The sequence below is a fragment of the Gymnoscopelus braueri genome, assembly GCF_963280865.1.
Source record: "Gymnoscopelus braueri genome assembly, chromosome: 13".
Lineage (NCBI taxonomy): Eukaryota > Metazoa > Chordata > Actinopteri > Myctophiformes > Myctophidae > Gymnoscopelus > Gymnoscopelus braueri.
The window spans coordinates 17,355,050-17,375,635 of NC_137615.1; the positions used below are offsets into that span (position 1 = coordinate 17,355,050).

At 43.2% G+C, this 20,586-nt stretch overlaps 1 protein-coding gene across 3 annotated transcripts in view; it reads left to right on the forward strand.

The window, feature by feature from the left end:
- Positions 1-20,586, forward strand: part of pbx4 (pre-B-cell leukemia transcription factor 4) — a 32,420-nt gene that overhangs the window by 6,930 nt on the left and 4,904 nt on the right. Inside the window, exons 3-7 of one of the 3 annotated variants that reach the window (XM_080447846.1) lie at positions 13,936-14,180; positions 14,633-14,823; positions 15,780-15,915; positions 16,799-16,955; positions 19,821-19,891. In XM_080447846.1, coding sequence (XP_080303972.1) covers positions 13,936-14,180; positions 14,633-14,823; positions 15,780-15,915; positions 16,799-16,955; positions 19,821-19,891 — 800 coding nt within the window. The remainder of the gene's footprint in view (positions 1-13,935; positions 14,181-14,632; positions 14,824-15,779; positions 15,916-16,798; positions 16,956-19,820; positions 19,892-20,586) is intronic. The other 2 variants (XM_080447844.1, XM_080447845.1) reach the window with 2 other exon arrangements.

The window sequence follows — 20,586 nt, forward strand, 5'->3', positions numbered from 1 at the left end:
GTAGTGTGAATGGGGAGGGGTTTTGGAATTCTCTCCCACTCTCCAGCCCTCTCTACATCTTTCCTCTGTATCTCCTCTCACAGCAAATCTCTCCGGTTCAAATACAATTTGAAAGTGCAGCACTGGTTCCAGTTGTGACCCTCCTGTCAATAATGTATTATTGCTCTCCTGTGATTGGAGGAAAGTAAAGGGTAGGCTTGAGTGAGTGGGGTAGGGTACCTTGTTTCCCAGGCAACCAGTGGTCTTATTTACCCTAATGCCATTCACTTTGATTTTTCACATTTACTCTCCCCGCAAACGAGAGAAAGGGCCTATGAGTGCACACAGACACAGGCCAGAGAGAGAGAAAGAAAACAAAAACCACACTTGTCGGTATGATGATGTTAATGTCACTATCTTCCACCAAATTTCGAGCTTGACAGAGGTGGGTGTTTCCTTGCTTTGCGGGTGAATATGCCAGCCATAAAGGCTGAGTTTGTGGAGATCCTAGCCGCCTGCCATGTGGTACCCTCCTAGCAGCACCATGTATGTACCTGACATTTCTCTGCTTCCCCAGTAGACCCCCTGCAGGCTCCATTATGTGCCTCTGGAATGTGAATTGACTTCTGCTGTGCCACTCATGGAAGGCTCAATCAGTAGTATCTCTGCAGATACACCCCCCCCCCACCCCCCCCCAGGAATACAGCCTCTCAAGGCAAACACACACACACATTGAACAAGGGATAAAAGCAACCTCGGTCTTGGGTCTACTCCTGCTGCTTCGGTCTTGTCCCACCCCCCCCCCCCCCCTCCACCCCCCCTCCACCCCTTTGCCTCACTCCCGTTCTTGAAAGAGAAGACTTGCTCTGAACTCGGGGCTTTGATATGGTAATGTAATGGTGGCGGGGGAGTGGGGGAGGGGAGGTGAATTCCTCTGAGTGCTGCAGTTGGTTAGATTGTTTTCATTGTAAAGGAAATGTTCTGCGCAAATGCCAGCAAACCCCCCCCCCCCCCCTCTCTCTCTCTCTCTCTCTCCTTTTCCACTACTCTGCTACAGTGCTTGTGTTGTCCTGAGCTTTCACATTTAAACATGACCTTGATTTGCGTTGAATTTTTCAGTTTTGTTAATTCGTTGTCAAAGAATCTCCGGGAAAAAATGTGAGCCTCGGCACTTGGAGGGAGAGAGGCAAATGATCAAAGTTGAAGAGACAATGGCTTTGCTTCAGCTCGAGTTCTTTTCCCCCTCACTCTCATGGGTATTTGCTGTAAAAATAGCTCTTGGTGCAGTGGGACAGCTTATGCCAAAATCTTTCAAAAGCCACTGCAGTTCTTCTCAGGCAGAAGTTTTTGATTTGGTTTGGTGGTGTTCTTCTTCTTTTCTTTTTTTTCTTAGGTATTTCTCCTCTTCTTTTGTCATTGTTGACAATGTATTTGACAAATTACCACACTGGATCTGTCAATCTACCTTTCTATCATCCAACTCCACTATTTTTGGAATTTTTCCAAATCCGATTATTACGATGAAGGAAAATGTGGCATGTAACCAAAATATACCTATTATTTCCTGAAACATTTCAGGTCGAGGCTTTGTCGGAATCAAGTTCAGCCAACTTAAAAACTAAAAAAATGCCAGACAGCTATTTAAAGCTTGTATAGCAAGCTTTGGCAACAAACTAGAACAATTCCGGTAAGAGACGCTTTCAAGGTTAGTTGGGCAAACTCTAAGTAACTTAACTGAGTAAATAACTTGCAATTAATTGCGCTTTTCCTTAGACAGTTTTACCTTAAACAAGAAACCCAGAAAATAAGGATTCTTGACTCTATATCACTGCATTGTCTACAAGAGAAGTGAATAGTTTTGGAACTCATACACTGTTTTCCTGAACTTTTATTTCCAACTGAGCACAACTTTAGTTGAATATACTCATATCCCTGGAAAAATAAGCATGGGTTTTCTCACAGACCCTTTTTCCATCTTTTCAAAAGGTTTAGTTTATGTATGTTACATATCAGTATAATGTCATTGGACATGAGACTGGGTAAATGTTTCTCTTCCATATAATTTCTGGTCGTAGTGAATGTACACTTAACCACATGAACCCTGGCGTCCCTATTCTGGGGAGAACATTTTGTTGAAAATAGACAATCTACAAGCTTACAATGTGTTGCAACAAGATGCATTGTGAGCTTTTAGATCGTCTTTTTTCGGCAAACAGATTTGGTGTAGAGGGGGAAAAAGGAGAGGGGGCCAAGGATCGAGCCCTGGGGGACCTCGGTCAACTAAGTATAGGGTTTAAAAGGGATGAGTGAATCTTATGTGTGACTTTCTCTTTTGGCCATTTTTAGATCTCATTTCATGATTGAATTAGACTTGCTTTACCCAATAGCTGTCTGTCATACAGAATGGAACCTCTTATGCATTAGCAGTAACTTTTGATTGTCATGCAAACAGAAACATGGTACAAGTCTTTGTAGAATATGTATTTATTGTAACATTTTCTGACCTAGGTATACAAATTACAAACAAGTTTTATTATAATTGTATAGTTTAGAATTGGATGAAAATAAGCATGCTTTTGCCCCGGATAGCACCCTGGGGGACCCCGGTCAACATAGGATATAGGATATAAGTGTTAAGTGTCACTGTCTTACATGTAGGAATAACATGGAAAAGCTCACATGCTGTGTTCTTTGACTTTTGTTTAGTGAGTTGCAGCTGTAAACAACAAGAAAAACAAGTGCTGCTAAGAGTAACATACTGTAGCTGACATCTGCTTGTTCAAAGTCAACAAACACTGAAATTGGCAACACCATTGAAAATCTAATTATCATTGTAAAACCCTCACATTAGAGCCTCCGTGTGAGTTTTAACAAAAGGCACCTTGATGAAGGTTGTTACAGTGATAAAGCTAACAAGTTGGGAACTTGTGATCAATAAGGAGATGTTTCACAGCAGTGCGTTGTTAATTGGTAGAAAATCTTTGCTCTACAGCAGTGGTTCTCAACCTGTGGGTCGGGACCCCCAGGGGAGTCCCCACATGATTTTAGGGTGGGTCCCCAGTTGACAATGAAGTGACAATTGAAGGAATTTAAGACCTTTTTAATTACAAAAAAAAAAGAGAAAAGACCATTACTGCATCAAAAGTAACCAACAAACTATACTATAAAGACTGGTCAAACAGTTGCCAAATTGTCAATTAATATAAGAAAGAGGCACAAAAAAGAAAGTAGCCGACGTTGTAGATCTGCTATTTTCACAATATTTATCTGTGGAACCGAGTGGGGGGGGGGGGGTTCCCAGTTCAAATATGATTATTTTGGGGGGGGGGTCACGGCCTGAAAAGGTTGAGAACTACCAGAACGTGTAGTGAACATTGCAGCAGGATCAACAAGACTCTACTGCACCTCATCTGAAATCTCGCAAACACATGACCTCTTCCTTTGGTGATAACCTGCATGAGATTATAATAATCTCCAAATTCCATTTATGTCTTTTGATATATGAAATCCTTCCCGATGCCATGATTCAGACCATATTTTCTGCATTGCAAAAATCATAGGGCCCTACATCACACAATAATCAGAGGCGACCATCATGCCCTGACTGCTCTAAATCTGGCCAAACCGTTGGGATGGGCTAATTGTGGGTCGAATTGTCCATTTTATCGCCATGTGTAAATACGACTTTATCTGCCCTTTACTCTATCAAAGCCAGGAGCCTCAGCCATCCTGGCTTTGATAGTGTAAAGGGCCTGAAGTCCCAGTGAATGACGAGCTGTATTAAAGCATGTTAATTATTATTCATTTTCAAAGAGCTTCATTTTGAGCTCAGGCGTAAAATTTTATGAGTTGTTGGAAACCTCAGACTTTTATTATATAGTTTTACGAGGGAAAGCCTGCTGTGCCTGTTAACTGAAGAGCGGTAAGAGGTTTCAGAAGGATAAAAATATAGTTTGAGACATTGCCAGCCCTGGCAGACAGACGAAGAAGAAGACAGGGGTCTAGTTGCATCATGGAGGGTCTAGAATCTAGACTCTAGATAGAACTACAGAAAGTGCCTATAATTTGATCATGTGTTCCCCCACTGTACAGAGGTACACCGTCATCCAAGCTTCTTACATGGCAAAATCCCAGAGCGGTATATATCAGTGAGTTCATACACGTCTCCTTTCTATTTACATTCAATCTTTATGCAGTGGAGCTGGGTCATTTCATTGCTTTTGCAGGCATCTCTGTTGTGGTTTGTGGTGCCCTGCCACTCAATCCGTGTTTCTCCTCTCCTCCTTTGCAGAAGAGAATGAAAAAAGATAGAGTGTGGGGGGGTGGGGAGGGGGGGGGGGGGCGCTGGACCGATAGAGGGAGATTGATGAGGCAGTAAGAGCAGCAGTAATTACTCGGTGTCCATTCCCGAAGCCAGATTGGCAGACGGCTAATATCACACAGACCCCTGGCCCTGACAGACACCCCTTCCCCCCAGCCCCAACACAAGCCCTCCAACTGGGGAGGCAGGAGCACCCCAACCCTTAGCTCGGGCCTAATGGTGTGTGGGCTGACTGCTTTTCCCATGTGGTATTATTCCTGTAGGAATTGGGCCTCTGTATGTTGGCGAGGGAAATTTTGTATGGCTGTAACGAGTGGATTTTAGGATGGGTATGACTGTGGAATGAGTGCACCGCATTATGATTTTGGATAGGATTCACTAAGGGCAGAGTGTGGACAAAACATAATAATTTCAATAATTCTTTACATTCTAATATTGGATATGTAGCTGAAACCCTAGTGCTAATAGTACTAAATGACTTGACATAGTAAAAGACATGTTTGGACTCACTGTTGGTGTTTTTCATATTGAATTGTGTCTTGCCTTCAAAGTCAAACTCACAATTAATAATAATAATAATTTGTTTGCAACACACTTTTCTTAATAAATCACAGAATTTAGGGAAGGGAACAAGACAAAGTGATGTATTCTTATTTCTTGCAGTAGCTGCACATACTGTAATTCATGTTCTACTGAGTGACCCATCAGTATGGTTCCACGATCACCCGCAGAGCTGTGAAGGTCCGAGGCTGACGCCTACCTCTTCATCTGATCGGCCCTGCCTCTCAGCATGTCTCTGCCTCTCACACTGCTTTGAGCTTTAGCTTTAAAGGCAACCAACGTCTCTTTAATTAAAGATATGTAAATGTGGCCTCAGCTGGATTGCATTAGTTTGGTGGTGGGGGGTTTAAGAGTGTCATAGCACAGCTCCTAATCCTGACTAATTAAGGATTAATTACAATTGATGGGAGCCTTCCACCCCTCTGTAGCACGGCACATTGCAGTCCCAGACAGTATGTTTGTATATTTCACACCATGCCATGCCACGCAATGGGGTGATGGAGATATCAGGGCTGGTGGCGGGGTGAGGGGTGGGGGCCAAACACAAGCCATCCCAGGATCCCGAGCATGTTTGGGGTTATTGAAGACACCGGGGGACCCCACTGTCATTCTAAGCCTCTGGAGATCTTGGTCATGGAGCCAGTCTAGATGGATGACACCAGAGGACTGACGTATTAGGGGCTAGCCGCTAATCTAGAATAAGCTGCATGTCTCACGCAAAGGTGTGAACACACATACAACACGGCCTTATCACTTGTCTAGAGGATGAGTTGTGAAGAGCTGCTGCTGTGTCTGTCAGGCCTGTCTCTGTATGTGGCCTCTGTTCTATGTGCTTGTGTTACCAAAAGCCTCAGTTATACTTAGTTGCGTGCCAGTGTCGTGCTCCGTAAATAGCAGATCTACATTTTTGGCCGTCTTATATGTGTATTACATGTCAACATGCATGCAATGTGTGGGGGAAAAAGTTACACTTGTGATTATCCACATTGTCAGACTGCGTAAGTTGATGAGTCTAGCTGTCACATTGTGCATCGAAACTATGACCAACGACTGCCAACGTATGCCAGGGCAATGTTTTACCACAAGAAAACACAAAAGGGAAAGAAGGAAAATGTCGACACGGTCTTGGCTTGACAGAAGAGCACAACAACACGGGTTGGCAATTCTCCAAAGGGAGCTGGTAATACCTCCAGACGTGTTTCACGAAACTGTCTGCACATAGAACTAGCAGACAGTAATTAATTCTGCATGCTTTAACATAGGGCTGGGAAATTAACCGAAAATATTTCAAAACCGACATTTAGAAGTAGAACCTCTAATCAAATAATCGAGAAGCTCTTTTTTTTCTCCATATTTACGTCATCTCTTATATATGAATGAATCGATACAAAAAAAATCTATTACGATTTTTTATATTTAACTAAATTGAACAGATTGAACAATTAAGCCCTGTATTAAACAGCGTGACTGCTGGTAGAATGTTCCTCACATTTGGCTTGCACTGCATAGGCATCAGGACTGTGTTCCTAAAATAGTTGATAGATTCGGAGGATGTATGCTGGACTTGTACAGAGTAAATCTGTTGCCCCAGCTCTCTCCGGTAACATCTGACTGTGTCATAATGCTTGTTCACTTGTTATAAATGTGTGCTGCTCTTCTGATCTATTGCTTAATTGCCACCTAATTTGCATAACAGTGCAAATTAACGACCTCTCAAATGAGCGTTCATTTTTCACAAAGTCTTTAGGAGCTCCTTAAGAGTCTGTGCTAATGAGCACAGGAGGCAGCTGGCCTGATGAGAGTTGGAGGGATGAGGATAGCTAGGGACTGGGGGGGAGATCCTAACAAACCTTATCCTCTTCCTGACTATGAAATTACACACTTCCATTTCCTCTGTCTCAGGCTTTACTTACTAGGGATGTCGATGGCTTTACAAATTCAGGTACAGGCGCTCGACTAACCGCAGAATACGAGTCACCTCTGCTAGTAGCTCATCTTCACTCCAAGCTAGATGATTCTACCTTGCAAAATGATATTGCCATGTGTGTTTCAGTTAGTTAACAGTTTTTGTTTCTGTTTCAGATTTGGTAGCCATTTCTGAATAGTTACTGTAGCCTAGGTTGGACTAGGTGTAGGTTCAAAATATATAAATGAAAATTATTGTTGATGATTTTCATAATATACACTTTATATTGTATATACAGTTTTTGGTAAATAATAATCTTTATTTATTTTTTATAAACACACACACACACACACACACACACACACACACACAGTTATACTGTTCATTCAATATTATATTTGTTTGGGGGAAGACCATATATAATTTGAGGAAACTTGAGGAATCAAAAAGATAATTATCTGATGGAAGAGTTTGATAGTGTGCTGGATTGTTGTGTCGGTGAACTGACACCACACGGATAAGATAAGACTTGTGCATTCTCCATGTGCAGTCAGTGATCCCATTTTATCAGAGACCATCGCAGTATAAACCGATGTGTATTTGTGTGTGCGTGCGTGACTGACTGCTGTGTGTTCGTACCCTAAAAGTGGGTACGCAACAGTCACTGCTCCGGTCTCGATCTCTTCTGTTAATTAAGGGCTGATTAATGATGTGTTGGATTGAGGTGTTTGCCCAAGGTGTGAGTTCTACAATTCATGTCTTAATCAGGTCACACTGTGTTTACCCTGACTGCTCACTACTCGTGTGTGTGTGTGTGTGTGTGTGTGTGTGTGTGTGTGCACGCGTGTGTGCACGCGTGTGTGCACGCGTGTGTGCACGCGTGTGTGCACGCGTGTGTGCACGCGTGTGTGCACGCGTGTGTGCTTGCGCGCGTGTGTGTGTGTGTGTGCGTGCAGGAGGATGCATGCAACAACAGGGTTGTGGGGATATAGCCAAACAGATGCTGATTACTGTGAGCTGCTTAAAGAAGGAACGGACATATGGATTGTGCTTATCAAGTTCACTGTCCTGCACAACAAAACATATTTGAGGTAGAATGGGTCTGTAATTATTCCTGAGTCAAATTCACGGCACACGTTTGCCAATGTCTATTGGTTAAGCTTCAAGTTCTATTTCTTTAAGTATGTGAGAAGCTGTCCCTCCGAATGCTTCCTCTTTTAAGCTGCGATATGGAATGGAAACATTAAAGTTGTCCTTCACAAAACTAGGGCTGAATTTTCCAGTGTTCATGATTAAAAAATCATAAACGTATTTGTTTGATAAGATAGACACAAGTTAGCCTTACGCTTTAGTAGAAAATAATGCCTGGTATGACCTTTTAGTTCCAGTTACCGTTTCCAAATTGAAACAAGATATCTGAGCTGTATGGGGTATGTTTGTTGTCTTCAAAAAGTAGAGCACGCACAGCCGATCTGGTAAACAGATGCAGGACAGACTGAGAAGGATAGAATCTGTACTCTGTTAAGACTTGTTCCCTTTGTGTTTATTGACAATCAACATTTCTTTTCGATCCTCAAATTTGAAAATAAAGGTAGTCACACAGGAGAGGATTAGTGAGTGTCCTCAAAACACAATGGGAGAAAATGTAAGTGTATGCACACTAACTTTTTTTTAATCTTAAGTTTGTTGTCAAATGCAATAGTGCGTGAAATGCAACTTACGTTAGTTCATTTCAATACCATTTCATAAGGTTGTCATCCCAAGTTTCCAATTCATTGTTAAAAATCTAAAGCAGATGTTCAGGCTAGAGCTTAGATTGGGCCCAAAAGAACGACTATCAGAACCCGTGCACATTCTGTCTGAGCCTGGCACAGGCCTGTCCCATTGCTGCATTTATGGGACCATGTTGATTGTTTATTTCATTGGGTAATTGTTTTTTAATTTATGCTGTAACGTAACTGTAACTAATACATACCTGTATAACATTATGATTATCACACCAAATAGTGTAACCCCCACCCCCCCCCAAAAAAAGAAACGCTATACTGTATATACCCTGAGAGACTGGCCTGACTCGGGCCTGAGGGAAAATGGAGGGAAACTCCTACCCAATCCCCTGGCTGGTCTGCTCTCTGGTCCGGTCTGAGAAACAAACCTCTAATTTAGGCATATGGAACCTGAATGAACCTCTGGGTTTGAAGGTAAAGTTGCCGTCTCTCTGAATGTTTTTTGGGGGCCATCTGTGAAGATGCACACATGGAGTCACCTCATGGAGACTTGAATTCATGGGTATTTTTTTGTTTTTGTCGCATTCCGTAAGCCAATAATTTGATGACCAGTGGACCGGTAGGCAGCGGTTCCGGTAGGAGACACAAAGGAGACTCTTTGTGTCTCCTACCGGAACCGCTGCCGGTCATCAAATTAGGAATGCGACAAAAACAAAAAAAATATCCATGAATTCAAGTCTCCATGGGGGTGAACTATCCCTTTAAGCCTGATTTTGACAATCACTCGTTGTGCTGCTATGCGTTTGTGAGCTTGTAGATCGTCTATTTGTAGAGCGCGACACGATGCACAAACGAGTGTAAATGAGACATTATTATCCCGCCCGCGGCGACCATTTATCTGTACAGTTGGTAGCTCACAGGAGTTGTGAAAAACATAAATCTGATTACATCCAACCAGGCTCAGGCATGAAGTCAAATTCCACCTGTTGTCCTTGAGTAAAAGCCACCTTGTCGTCTGCAACCACATTATTCAGACCTTCATGATCATTTATTATCAAGACGGAGGAGGGATTATCCCCCTGCAGTAGATCTTTGTGACTACAGGCAGACACAGTATGGTATAGATGGGTTTAATCCAAATGCTTTCATGTTGTATGCTCTCATGTTGCTAGGAGACGAGCCAAAACCCTTGGACACATCCGGTTGGCTGTTGGCCAGTTCATATTATCTTGTGTTTGCTGTTAAAGGAGTAGTTCACCCAAAAAATGACTCATTTGTGAGTAATCTTTGGGGAGAGCTGCTCCTTTTTTAAGCATTGGCTAACTACCTGCATCAACCAGTTTAGCATAACGTTAGTTCATTTATCCCAGTATCATTGTTTCTCAAAATAACTTGGTATTCAGCATTGGTTGGAACATTCACTGTTGTCAATGTTGTCAGTTTGAAACCCTACTGTTGCCTGGAGGATCGTTTCAACCTGTGGATTCAGAATCTGTCTCCAATGCTCCAAAAATATTTCTCTTCTAGGTACATCAAAGAAACTTAATTCCCTGTGAAGAGTTAACTTATTTTTTTCTTGTTTTGACATGGTGCAGCTGTAGTTTTGTTTTTGTTTTTTAAGGTGGTTTGTACCCAGCTGTCTTTTTGCTGACCAATGTTGTATCATCCACCCTTGTTTATATCCATCTGGCTATGAATTTAAGGCCAGTACAGCCAATGTGTTTACTTATCATATTCTTTAGTGGTGTGGTTGAGATTTATTTGTACAGCGATTTTTCCGTGGCAAATTTGCATATTTATGTCGCATATTTCTATTATGAAAAAAAACCCCATCTCTCTCTGTCTCTGACCCATTCTCTTTATCTGAATTCTGTGCCTGTAATGAAAGGAAAACCTCTGATGTTTTCACAGTCCTATCTTTTTTCCCCCTCTCGCTCTCTGGCACTTCTGCACTCTGAATTCTGTATATTTCTGTAGTGCCCCTCTCTCTCTCTCCTCTCTCGCTTGCTCTCACACACACATCTCATGTGACTCGCTTTTTTTTTTTCAATTCTCCTTGGTTCTCCTTCCACCCGCTCTCTCCTCTTACCTTTTTTCTTCTCCTCTCTCTCTCTCTCTCTCTCTCTTTCTCTCGCTCTCGCTCTCTCTCGCTCCCTTGCTCTCTCCCAGTGAAAGGCTGAGAATACCCAAGGGAGCTGATGCAATTAAAATGCTAATCCTGTCTGTCTACAGAGAGAGGGAGAGAGGGGGGGGGCTGACAGCATGAGGGATTGCGGCTCACATGGAGAACTCGACTGAAATGGAGAACAGAGGGGGGAGGGAGGGAGGGGGGGGGGGAATAGGGGGGTGCAGAGGGGGGAGGGTTCTTTTTTTTGGGGGGGGGGGGGGCAGAGAGGCCAGAGTGAAAAAGGGGATGCATGCAGGAGGAGAGAGAGAAAAGACAGACTGGGACAGAGCAATGTGCTGTGAGCTGAGCAGTGATATACTGACTACGTTTAAGGAGCATCTCTCCCGATGTGTGGAAGATATTACAGCTAATGTACAGTGCTACGCTGTCGGTCGGGTCGTTCGCCCTCACCTAACTCCACTCCGTGTGCTCCGGTGTTGTGTCTGCGCGGCACACCCGTGTTTTCCATATCAGTCGTGTGCAGAGAAATGAGAATGATTATGTATGCAGTGGAAACCCAGCTGGATTCCCTGAATATTTCATAGTATGGGGCTGCTTGCGCCGTCTCTCAACGCCACACATCCTAGCCAGGGTGGAGAGCAGGGTGTGCATAATGGTGTGGTTTTTAAGAGCAGCTTCGGGATGCAGCTATGTGGGCCTTGAGCCTAATTCATACTCTGTTGAACGGCTATGGTGTAAAACAAAATGATGCGTAACTTTTTTCAGTTTAAAATACATCGTTTTTTGCTATTAAGACGACTTATAAGTTAGGCTTTAGGCTGGCTCCATATATTTGATGTGAAGCGTAAATTGTGATTCTGCATCACAATTTACAGTACTATTTACACTAGTATTCCATGTTTGCTTTGTGCAATGAAAACAGCCCAGTGCTGCCAGCAAAACCCGCTTGATAAGAAATGGAAACCAAACTGGTTTGATTTAAAGCAAAACAGCCAGACAGTGTTCAGGCCTGCAGGGCTTTCCTTTCTTTTTTTTTCTCTCCCCTTTATTTTGGCCAACGGTTGCTTGGTTGAGTAGAAGAATTCAGATTTCTTAATGCTCTTATCCGTGTCATGTGTTCCTTCTTCGGTACAGTATTCGTAACTCATCTCAACAGTCGCCGTAGCCTCTTTAGGCCCTCCTAGACTGTGTGTATGAATGCAGTTGTGGGTAATCATGGCTTAATTGGAGTAATTAGTAGAATGTGAGGGCATTAGGCTACAGCTGGGGGCCATAATGAGGAGCGTGAGGGGGTGTGTGGGGGTGGTGAGAAGCCTTGAGAGGCCTTGAGAGGCCTCGTCACCCTCTTGGCTGTAGGTCAGGTGTCCTGCGCAGTGTATAAAAATGTGTGTATGAATACATAGTCTGCATGTCGCAATGGAAGATGGACCTCTTCCTCCACCGCTTAATGGCTCCAGCTGCATCAGGAACAGGGTGGCCCGGGATTGGCCGAGGCAGGACGACCCAGACTAAAGTCTGGGAACGCACGTAAAGTCCACGTCGAATCGGAGCGCAGGCATGTCACCCTAGCCGGGTGACATGCTTTATGTGTCCGACAGGACAGCAAAACCGCTGAGGCCTGATGAGTCGTTGAGTTCCAGACTATCACCACTATGTACCTATGTGGTAAATGGGTATACTGTCCATGGCTGAAGGGAACGAGAGGAGGGAGTGGTGTTGGTGGGCGAATCGGGGTCATTAGTTCAGTCGGCTGGGTCTGCTGCATTCCTGAGCCCTGAGAAGGGGGAGCAAGAGAAAAGGAATGTGACTCGGAGCGAGCGAAGACCTAAGTGGAGGGAGAGAAACAGGCAAGAAGGAACAAGAAAAAAAATCAGCCGGCAGAGGTGGAGAAAAAAAAAGTTTGAATCTTAACAGGAGACTCTGAAAAAGAGGGAAAGAGAAAGTGGACATTGTGATACAGTTTGAAAGTAAAGAATGCATACATTTCACAGCTGTTATTGGTTATAAACTACATCATGTAGTATTCCTTGGCTGCCATTCTCTTCAAATTGGTGAGTTTTACAGTACAGCAAATACTGTAGTGTAAAACCCTCCTTGGTTGGCAAAGCGCTCTCAACGATGAACCTTTTGTTATCATCTTGAAGACAGCTCAGGTTGTTGATGGTGCGTAACCAGCAAAGCCGCTAAATAAGTAATTCCCTGACTCTGAGTACACCCCCTGAGCTTTGACCAAGTAGCATAACCCAAAGGGCTTTGAGTTTCCATTAGGATTAATCTCATCATCCATATTTGTCTGATTCCCTCAACATGTGTGATTTAACTGTTGTTGTTTTTCTATTAACCTTGTAAATAGTGAGGGGAAAAAAGAAAACGGGCATGAATTACAATAAAGAAAGGGTAGTGATAACTTAAATGTCTACAGCAAAGAAAGACTTCTCTGTATTTGAAACTTTTCGGTGTAGGAGTGGTTTGTGTGCAAGGTATTGTGTGTGTGTGTGTGTGTGTGTGTGTGTGTGTGTGTGTGTGTGTGTGTGTGTGTGTGTGTGTGTGTGTGTGTGTCCGTAAGTGTAAGAGAGAGATGAGCACATGGCTGCAGGCTGACAGAGGTCTTGGTTTAATACAGTGGTGGAGTGGAGCGGCTGAAAGCTATACTTATGGCCAGCGGGGCTCATAGTGACAGCACATGCACTCCCATTACTAGTGCCATGCCTCATGTGACGCTCTCTCTGGCAGCCTGCCACTGAGGGGCCACACTGCCCTCTGCTGTTTGGAATACGGGCGCTACAGCGCAAGCTCATTGAGGATTCAGCCTTACGCTCTGCCCTGCGGTGACTCAGGAGGGAACGTTGCCTGGTTTTTGACAGCTCTGCACAATTTTAGCATTGATAAGGTGTCCTCCCATGCACTCTTTAGAGCCCACAGTATTAGCCTGCTCTTTTGGTCTGAGGGGGGAAGAAGAAGGAAAAAAAACCTTGGTGGACATTTCTGCTTTCAAAGTACTTTATCCACTTTAAGCCTGGCATCCTTATTTTGGGCACATTTTCAAAACTTAAACAAATAAATAAATCGTTCACAAAGCGACGCTTCGTGAGCTTGTAGATCGGCTATTTTGGCAGTTTGTCATATTATGTTCGAGTTTTTGGACTGAGAAAGGTCAGCTAAAGGCAGCATCATACTTGAAAGGTCAAATGTGGTATGAAAGGTCAAAGGTGGAATGTCAGTGTCTATAATATACTGTAATATTGAAAACTTTTTTCTCTTTTTTTTCCCTTCACTTGTCCTCTCTCTCTATCTCTCTCCCTCCCTCTTCTAGTGCTAAGTATCCGAGGCGTGCAGGAGGAGGACCCCCCAGACCCTCAGATCATGCGTCTGGACAACATGTTGTTAGCAGAGGGTGTGTCGGGACCAGAGAAGGGCGGAGGCTCGGCGGCAGCGGCGGCGGCCGCAGCGGCGGCCGGGGGCTCGCCCAACGACGGCAGCATCGAGCACTCTGACTACAGGGCCAAGTTGGCCCAGATCCGCCAGATATACCACTCTGAGCTGGAGAAATACGAGCAGGTTTGGAGCTTCTACAACTACATGCAACATACAAGTGTACATTTTGGTCGGTGGTGGTCTTTATGGCTGGGTGTTATCGAAACAAACCTAATCTCACAATATTTACACATAATATTTTGACCAAATATCTCTATCGATATTGTGATAATATCACAATATTGATAGAGGATAGAATATCAATATTTTAAAAAATATTTTAATTCCTAAATGGCCAAAATAGCCAATCTACAAGCTTACAACGTGTCACGATGCAACGTGTTGCGAGTTTGCAGATTTGTAAAAAATTAAATGGACGATAAAAAAAACGTATGCCATATCACGATATTACAATATCCAAAGTCCCAGTTGATATCTAGTCTCATCTCTCAGCATATATAATATCTATATATTGCCCATATTCTCTACTTGTCTTTTCCATAATGAAGTCCCTCTCGCTACTCTTGTCACTCCAGGCATGCAGTGAGTTCACCAACCACGTGATGAACCTGCTGAGGGAGCAGTCTCGCACGCGGCCCATCTCTCCAAAGGAAATCGAGCGAATGGTGGCCATCATCCATCGCAAGTTCAGCTCCATCCAGATGCAGCTGAAACAAAGCACCTGCGAGGCCGTCATGATCCTGCGTTCCCGCTTCCTCGACGCCAGGTCTGTCTGGGTGGATGGTGGTGTCCGTTTTCAACTGCTTGTGGGGGTTGGAGCAGTAGTTTTCAAAGTGGGGTCCTTGGGGGGAAGGGGGTTACAGAGGGTCCCCCAACAGTCTCTTAACCACATGAACCTTAGCGTCCCAATTCTGAGGCGAACATTTGGTGAAAATGGCTCACAGCGCGTTATGAGCTTTTAAATCGGCTAGAGATTTGGTGTAGAGGGCCCCCCGGAGGACCCCGGTTAATTAAGAATATAGGGTTTAATTGGTTAATTTCCCATCATTCAATTCACTGGAACTAATTACAATACAATAAAGCATGAGTGACTATTCTAACATAGAAGTAGATTCATAGTGGTGATACTTTAAACTAATGTATAATTAATAAATGTATAACCATGTATAACAATAATTTTATTTAAACAAAAGAAATGTTTACTCGTCAGGGTCCCTAGGACAGAATAATTTTAAATGGGCGTCCATGGCCTAATGAAAGTGGGGGTCAGTGACATGAAAAGCCCATGTTGTTAAAGGGATACTTCACTTTCAAATAAAATAAACATTAAAAAAAAAGATTTAAAAAAAATGAAAGAAGTTATGGCAAAATAAAGGCCCCCTCACACATTAGTAGGACACTCTAATGCGTGAGGGGGCCTTTATTTTGCCATAACTTCTTTCATTTAAATATATATATTTTTTTTAATGTTTATTTTATTTGAAAGTGAAGTATCTCTTTAAGCCTGATTTAGACTTGTCGTATACCAGTGTTGTACGTACGCTGAACTACAAGGTCTGCTATTTTGTCTCACAACAAGCATATCTGTGCGTCTGTCTATGATTAGAGGTTGTGCTAAAATGCTGTCAGTTCTGCTCCACAGCTCCAAATGATGTGAACATGTCGAGGAGTGTATGCGTGTTATGCATGTTGGTCATTTGCATCTTGTCTTGTCTTTGTCAGACGTAAGAGGCGTAACTTCAACAAGCAAGCAACAGAGGTGCTGAACGAGTACTTCTACTCCCACCTGTCCAATCCTTATCCCAGTGAGGAGGCCAAAGAGGAACTGGCCAAAAAGTGTGCGATCACCGTCTCTCAGGTGAGCAGCACAGCCAATACACTCTAGATCCCAACCTACGTATATATCGGTTTGGCCGATATATTGGCCATTATTTCACTTTTTGTCCTCTTTTAGAGCAGGTCATAGGCAAATGTTTTCTAAAAAATACCTGATCTACAAGCTCACATAATAAAATACATTTTATTATATGTAAATTATGTCAACCGTGGCATGTCTAAAATCATTATTGGTACAAGAATGTCTACATCTGGGACACTCGGCATGGCATGGTTATGTTCCTGCCCACTACAGCGGAGACTAATGGTTTGAATCGTCCTTGGCGCATCCAGTTTGGCCAGGCATTCCACAATTGGTTGTGGGAGTGGGTGGGGAGGGTAATCTTAGTCGCTGTACTACAGACTAGAGCTCTTCACGATTCCAAAAAACGGACCTGAACCGAAATGGATCTGTGAAATTGGCTCCGAAATTGGCGTATTTTTTTTAAATCACTGAACCAAACCTGGGTGGATCTGTGACAATTTGGTCAGATTCTGAGCCTTTCTGACTTTTTTATTTTTATGGACCCGGATCCTAATTGGACCCGTGAAATTTGTTCTGAGATCCGATTAGTTCAGAGATTTTACAGACCCAACCCAGTCACCCCTTAAAAATGCACATATGAAATGATTACAAAAATAAAAAAATAAATATTCAACTTTCAACTCGGTGAGGACAAACTCCTCACTATAAGGTGAACAGAAACTGCCTTCATCAGAGGAGAGGAGATGTCTATGTTCTTCCTACGACCAACTGTAGGAGTTAGAAGTGACTAGAATACATAGGGGAATATGGAATTGTCATAATGGCTAAATTGGGAGGAAAAAGAAAAAAAAGAATGTCTACATCTCTGTCTCTTCCTCAGGTTTCTAATTGGTTCGGCAACAAGAGAATACGCTACAAGAAGAACATTGGTAAGTTCCAGGAGGAAGCGAACCTCTACGCAGTTAAAACAGCGGTGGATGCTGCCAATGTGTCGGCGCAGGCTAGCCAGGCAAACTCTCCAGCGACGCCCAACTCAGGTACCACGTGTTCCATTAGTCTCTCATTAGCCATCCCCGTGTTATTGGACCTCAGTGCCTCTATATACACACACACTCACTCACACTTTAGTTCATACTAGGCTGATGAAACACATGATGTGATCAGAGTCCCATCCTGTCCTGAGGCGACCCCAGACTGCACAAGGAACTTGATCTTGCAGTCAGCTGGCCAGCTGGCACACAACATGCATGTGTGAAGCCGAGTTGAATCATCCTATTTCATGTCACGTCAATTGACTGGCAATGAGCGATTTGCACTGGCCAACATGTGAAGCAGAGCAGGCCTTAGTAACTACACAGTAGGGGCTGGGCGATATGGACAAAATCAAGTATCACAATATTTTTGACCAAATACCTCAATATTGTGACTGTTGCTGCTTTCACAAAATATCGACTTAATATTGATATATTGCCCAGCCCTAACATGAACTGAAACATTCACATGTATAATGTCACCACATCCTTTCTTCATGACAGTGAACTTAGGTCACCAGCTGGGTAGCTCCAGAGATGGGCTTAACTTAGCCGTAAGCCTAACCTGAGCCTTTATTTGACCTGCTATCTGTCATAATTCCAAAAGTTCTCCTGCCTGTCTGCATTTATTTTTACTGACTGCACAATATCTTTTGACACAATTATCTACTCTAGTTGTTATTACAATATAGTTCTGATGCTCAGAAAGTTTTTTCAGAACCTTATTTTGGCCTCCGATCACAAAAATGGCCTCTAAATTACACGTTGTTGTGTCAACAATGAACAAACCAAGATGGCAGAAATGTATGCAAAGATTTTGTTGGAAATTTTAACCTGCTGGCCGTTAAGTTCACCTGTTTGACCATGATCAATCAAGACATGCAAGGAAGGATTTGGTTGGTGAATTGAGCTATTGAAATTGTAAACAAATCCTACATTAGATGCCAAAAAAGGGTTGCACTGAAAGTGATAGCCAAAATAGATTAATCAACATTTACTAAAACAATTATTAACTCTGTTAAAGTAGCTTGCTAGTTGCTACTAATATTGAGGTTCAGAAGAGACTTATCTATTGTGCAGTCTGGGGTACCTTAAGTCTATGCTTGCATGTGAGTCGAGTAGTACATCGAACTTGTGATGTGTGTTTTGTCTGCTGGTTTGTTCCCTTAAGTGTTTGTTCAGAACATTGTGGCTGTAGCTTTGCCCATATTGAACATTTTGGATGTAGCGTGGCCCATATTGAACATTTTGGATGTAGCTTGGCCCATATTGATCTTCATGGATTTTAGTTGTAACAACTAATTGCTCAAATCCATAAATAATACTTGACAATAAATGTCATTGATTACCGTAATTTTCGCACTATAAGCCGCACCTGAATATAAGCCGCAGCAGCTAAATTGAATGATTTGTACATATATAAGCCGCACTGGACTATAAGCCGCGGGTGTAAAATCCATAGATTTAGGAGGTCCCCTAGTGGCCGTTAGCTGTAAAAATCCATAGATAAGCCGCACCGTTATATAAGCTGCAGGGTCGAAAAATTGGAAAAAAGTCGCGGCTTATAGTCCGAAATTTACGGTACTTAGCCAAACAACAGTCCTTGATAGGGATTTGTTTGAAAAAGAAAATAAATAAAAATAAGTCATAATCTGACAAGATGGATTGACAAATCCAGCCTGAAACATCACCAAAGTGTTTTAGCCACACTACAGCGACACGCCATAACGAGAAGTACCAGAGCAGCATTTGTCACTTGATAACAGTAGCTAGTCATTAGCACATGCAGTCGTCATCGTGTCAGTTGTGTGGAGGTCTTTTACGCTTTGGGTGGAGTAAAGCTAAACATGTGAGGGTTTTTAGGATTGACAGCAGTATTTCAAACGGCTTATTAACAGCTTTGTTGTTGTTTAAGAGGAAGGGAAAAAAGGTATTGGATTGCTATCCGGTATTGGCAGATACTCAAGGTTGTGTTACAGAAATCGGAAATTAAAGCCATCCTTAGTTATTGATTGTTGTCTGTCAATCATCCTCATTGCACATTTTGCTATGTGTAATAATGTGTCACCTTGCTTGCTATTTGTAGTGCAATGTCAGGTCCTTACATGCACACGCGCACACACAAGCTGATAATAGTAACCTCTATTTGCTAAGTTGCAGATAGGAGCAGGTAGGTGCTCACTCAGTTTATTTTACTCATAGATGCAGCATGTTGTGATCAGTTTATGTCCAAGGTTAAATTCCCTTTGTCTTCCATAACTGTCAGTCAAACACCTGAGCACAATATCAACCTCTGACGATGGAGAAACTTCACCAAGTCAGTGGAGCCAACATTTGACTTAAATATTCACTGAAAAACTATCAATAGTCCAAATAAAAACAAAAGTGTTACTCTGCCACAGAAACTGAAATGGTGATACCTAAATAAATATGCTTGGTTAATCTGTGGAAATGCACTTGAAGAGTCTATGCGAGCATAACAGATGTCTCGTGTCCATATTGATTGATAAGCTGGAAGGTCCCTGGTTGGGCCTTCAAAATGAGACATGCCTAATGGCTCCCGTTGGTGTTGGGAGACATTGGTGACGCATTAGTGGCTTTCAGGCATTTCATTAATCTGGGTCAGTTGGCTTTGGGCCACTTGGTTTTCATGGATGTTTTGGTTCATTATCCCAGTATTGTAAATAAGATACAGACATGATCAATATATCATGTTGAAGCTGTGGCGGAGGTCATGAGGTGTGACTGTATTATTGGCAATCAGTGCCCATGACCACTAGTGACCTTTGACCCCAGGGCATCCTGACATGCCTGATTGGCTGCATGTATTGCCTACGGGGTCATCGGGGTCATATAACTTGTCTCACACAGGTGACGCCTACCTCGGCCTGCGTTCACTCAACGGGGAGGGTCTCAACATAGCCCCCTCTCTGCAGCCGCAGGTACGCAATAAGGACATCTGCAGAACCTGCCCCAATGCCCTCAACTCAACCCCCTGATGTCCCTGGACACTCAGCCCCTAGCATAGCACCCTCTTGCCCCGACCTCACCCCGGATGTTGCCCTGTAATTACCTTTATCCCCTCCCTGCGCTTTGTGGTTCCCTGACCTGTCTAGCCCAGTGTAGTGACCCTCCGAGAAACATGGTACTTCAGCCCAACCCCATCCCAACTATTAGTGCATGTTTCCCTTCAGACCATCTCAAACCATTCCATCTCTGCACATTAGATTTCCTCAGATCTGACCACCTTTGTGTTTGTACCCTGTGCTGTTTGTTTGTGGTATCCTGTACTCTGTGTGTTTGTGGTACCCTGTGCCCCTTGTTTGTGGTACTCTGTGTTTGTGGCACCCTGTACTCAGTGTTAGTGGTACCCTGTACTCTGTGTTATTGGTACCCTGGCCTGTACGGTGTGTTTGAGCCCTGCATCAGGAGCAGAATCCTGCAGGAGCTTTGGCAATTATCTCAGTAGCGGGCAGTTTTTAGATACCTGCAGGCTGGTCAAAGTCCTGCACCGTCCCACCATAAACTGGATATAGCACACCTGAAGCATGTGTGGTGCTTTACTTTAGCTTGATATGAACACATTTATCTTATGGCTAAATACAAAGAACAAGGTCATTTCAAAACATTGTTCCCG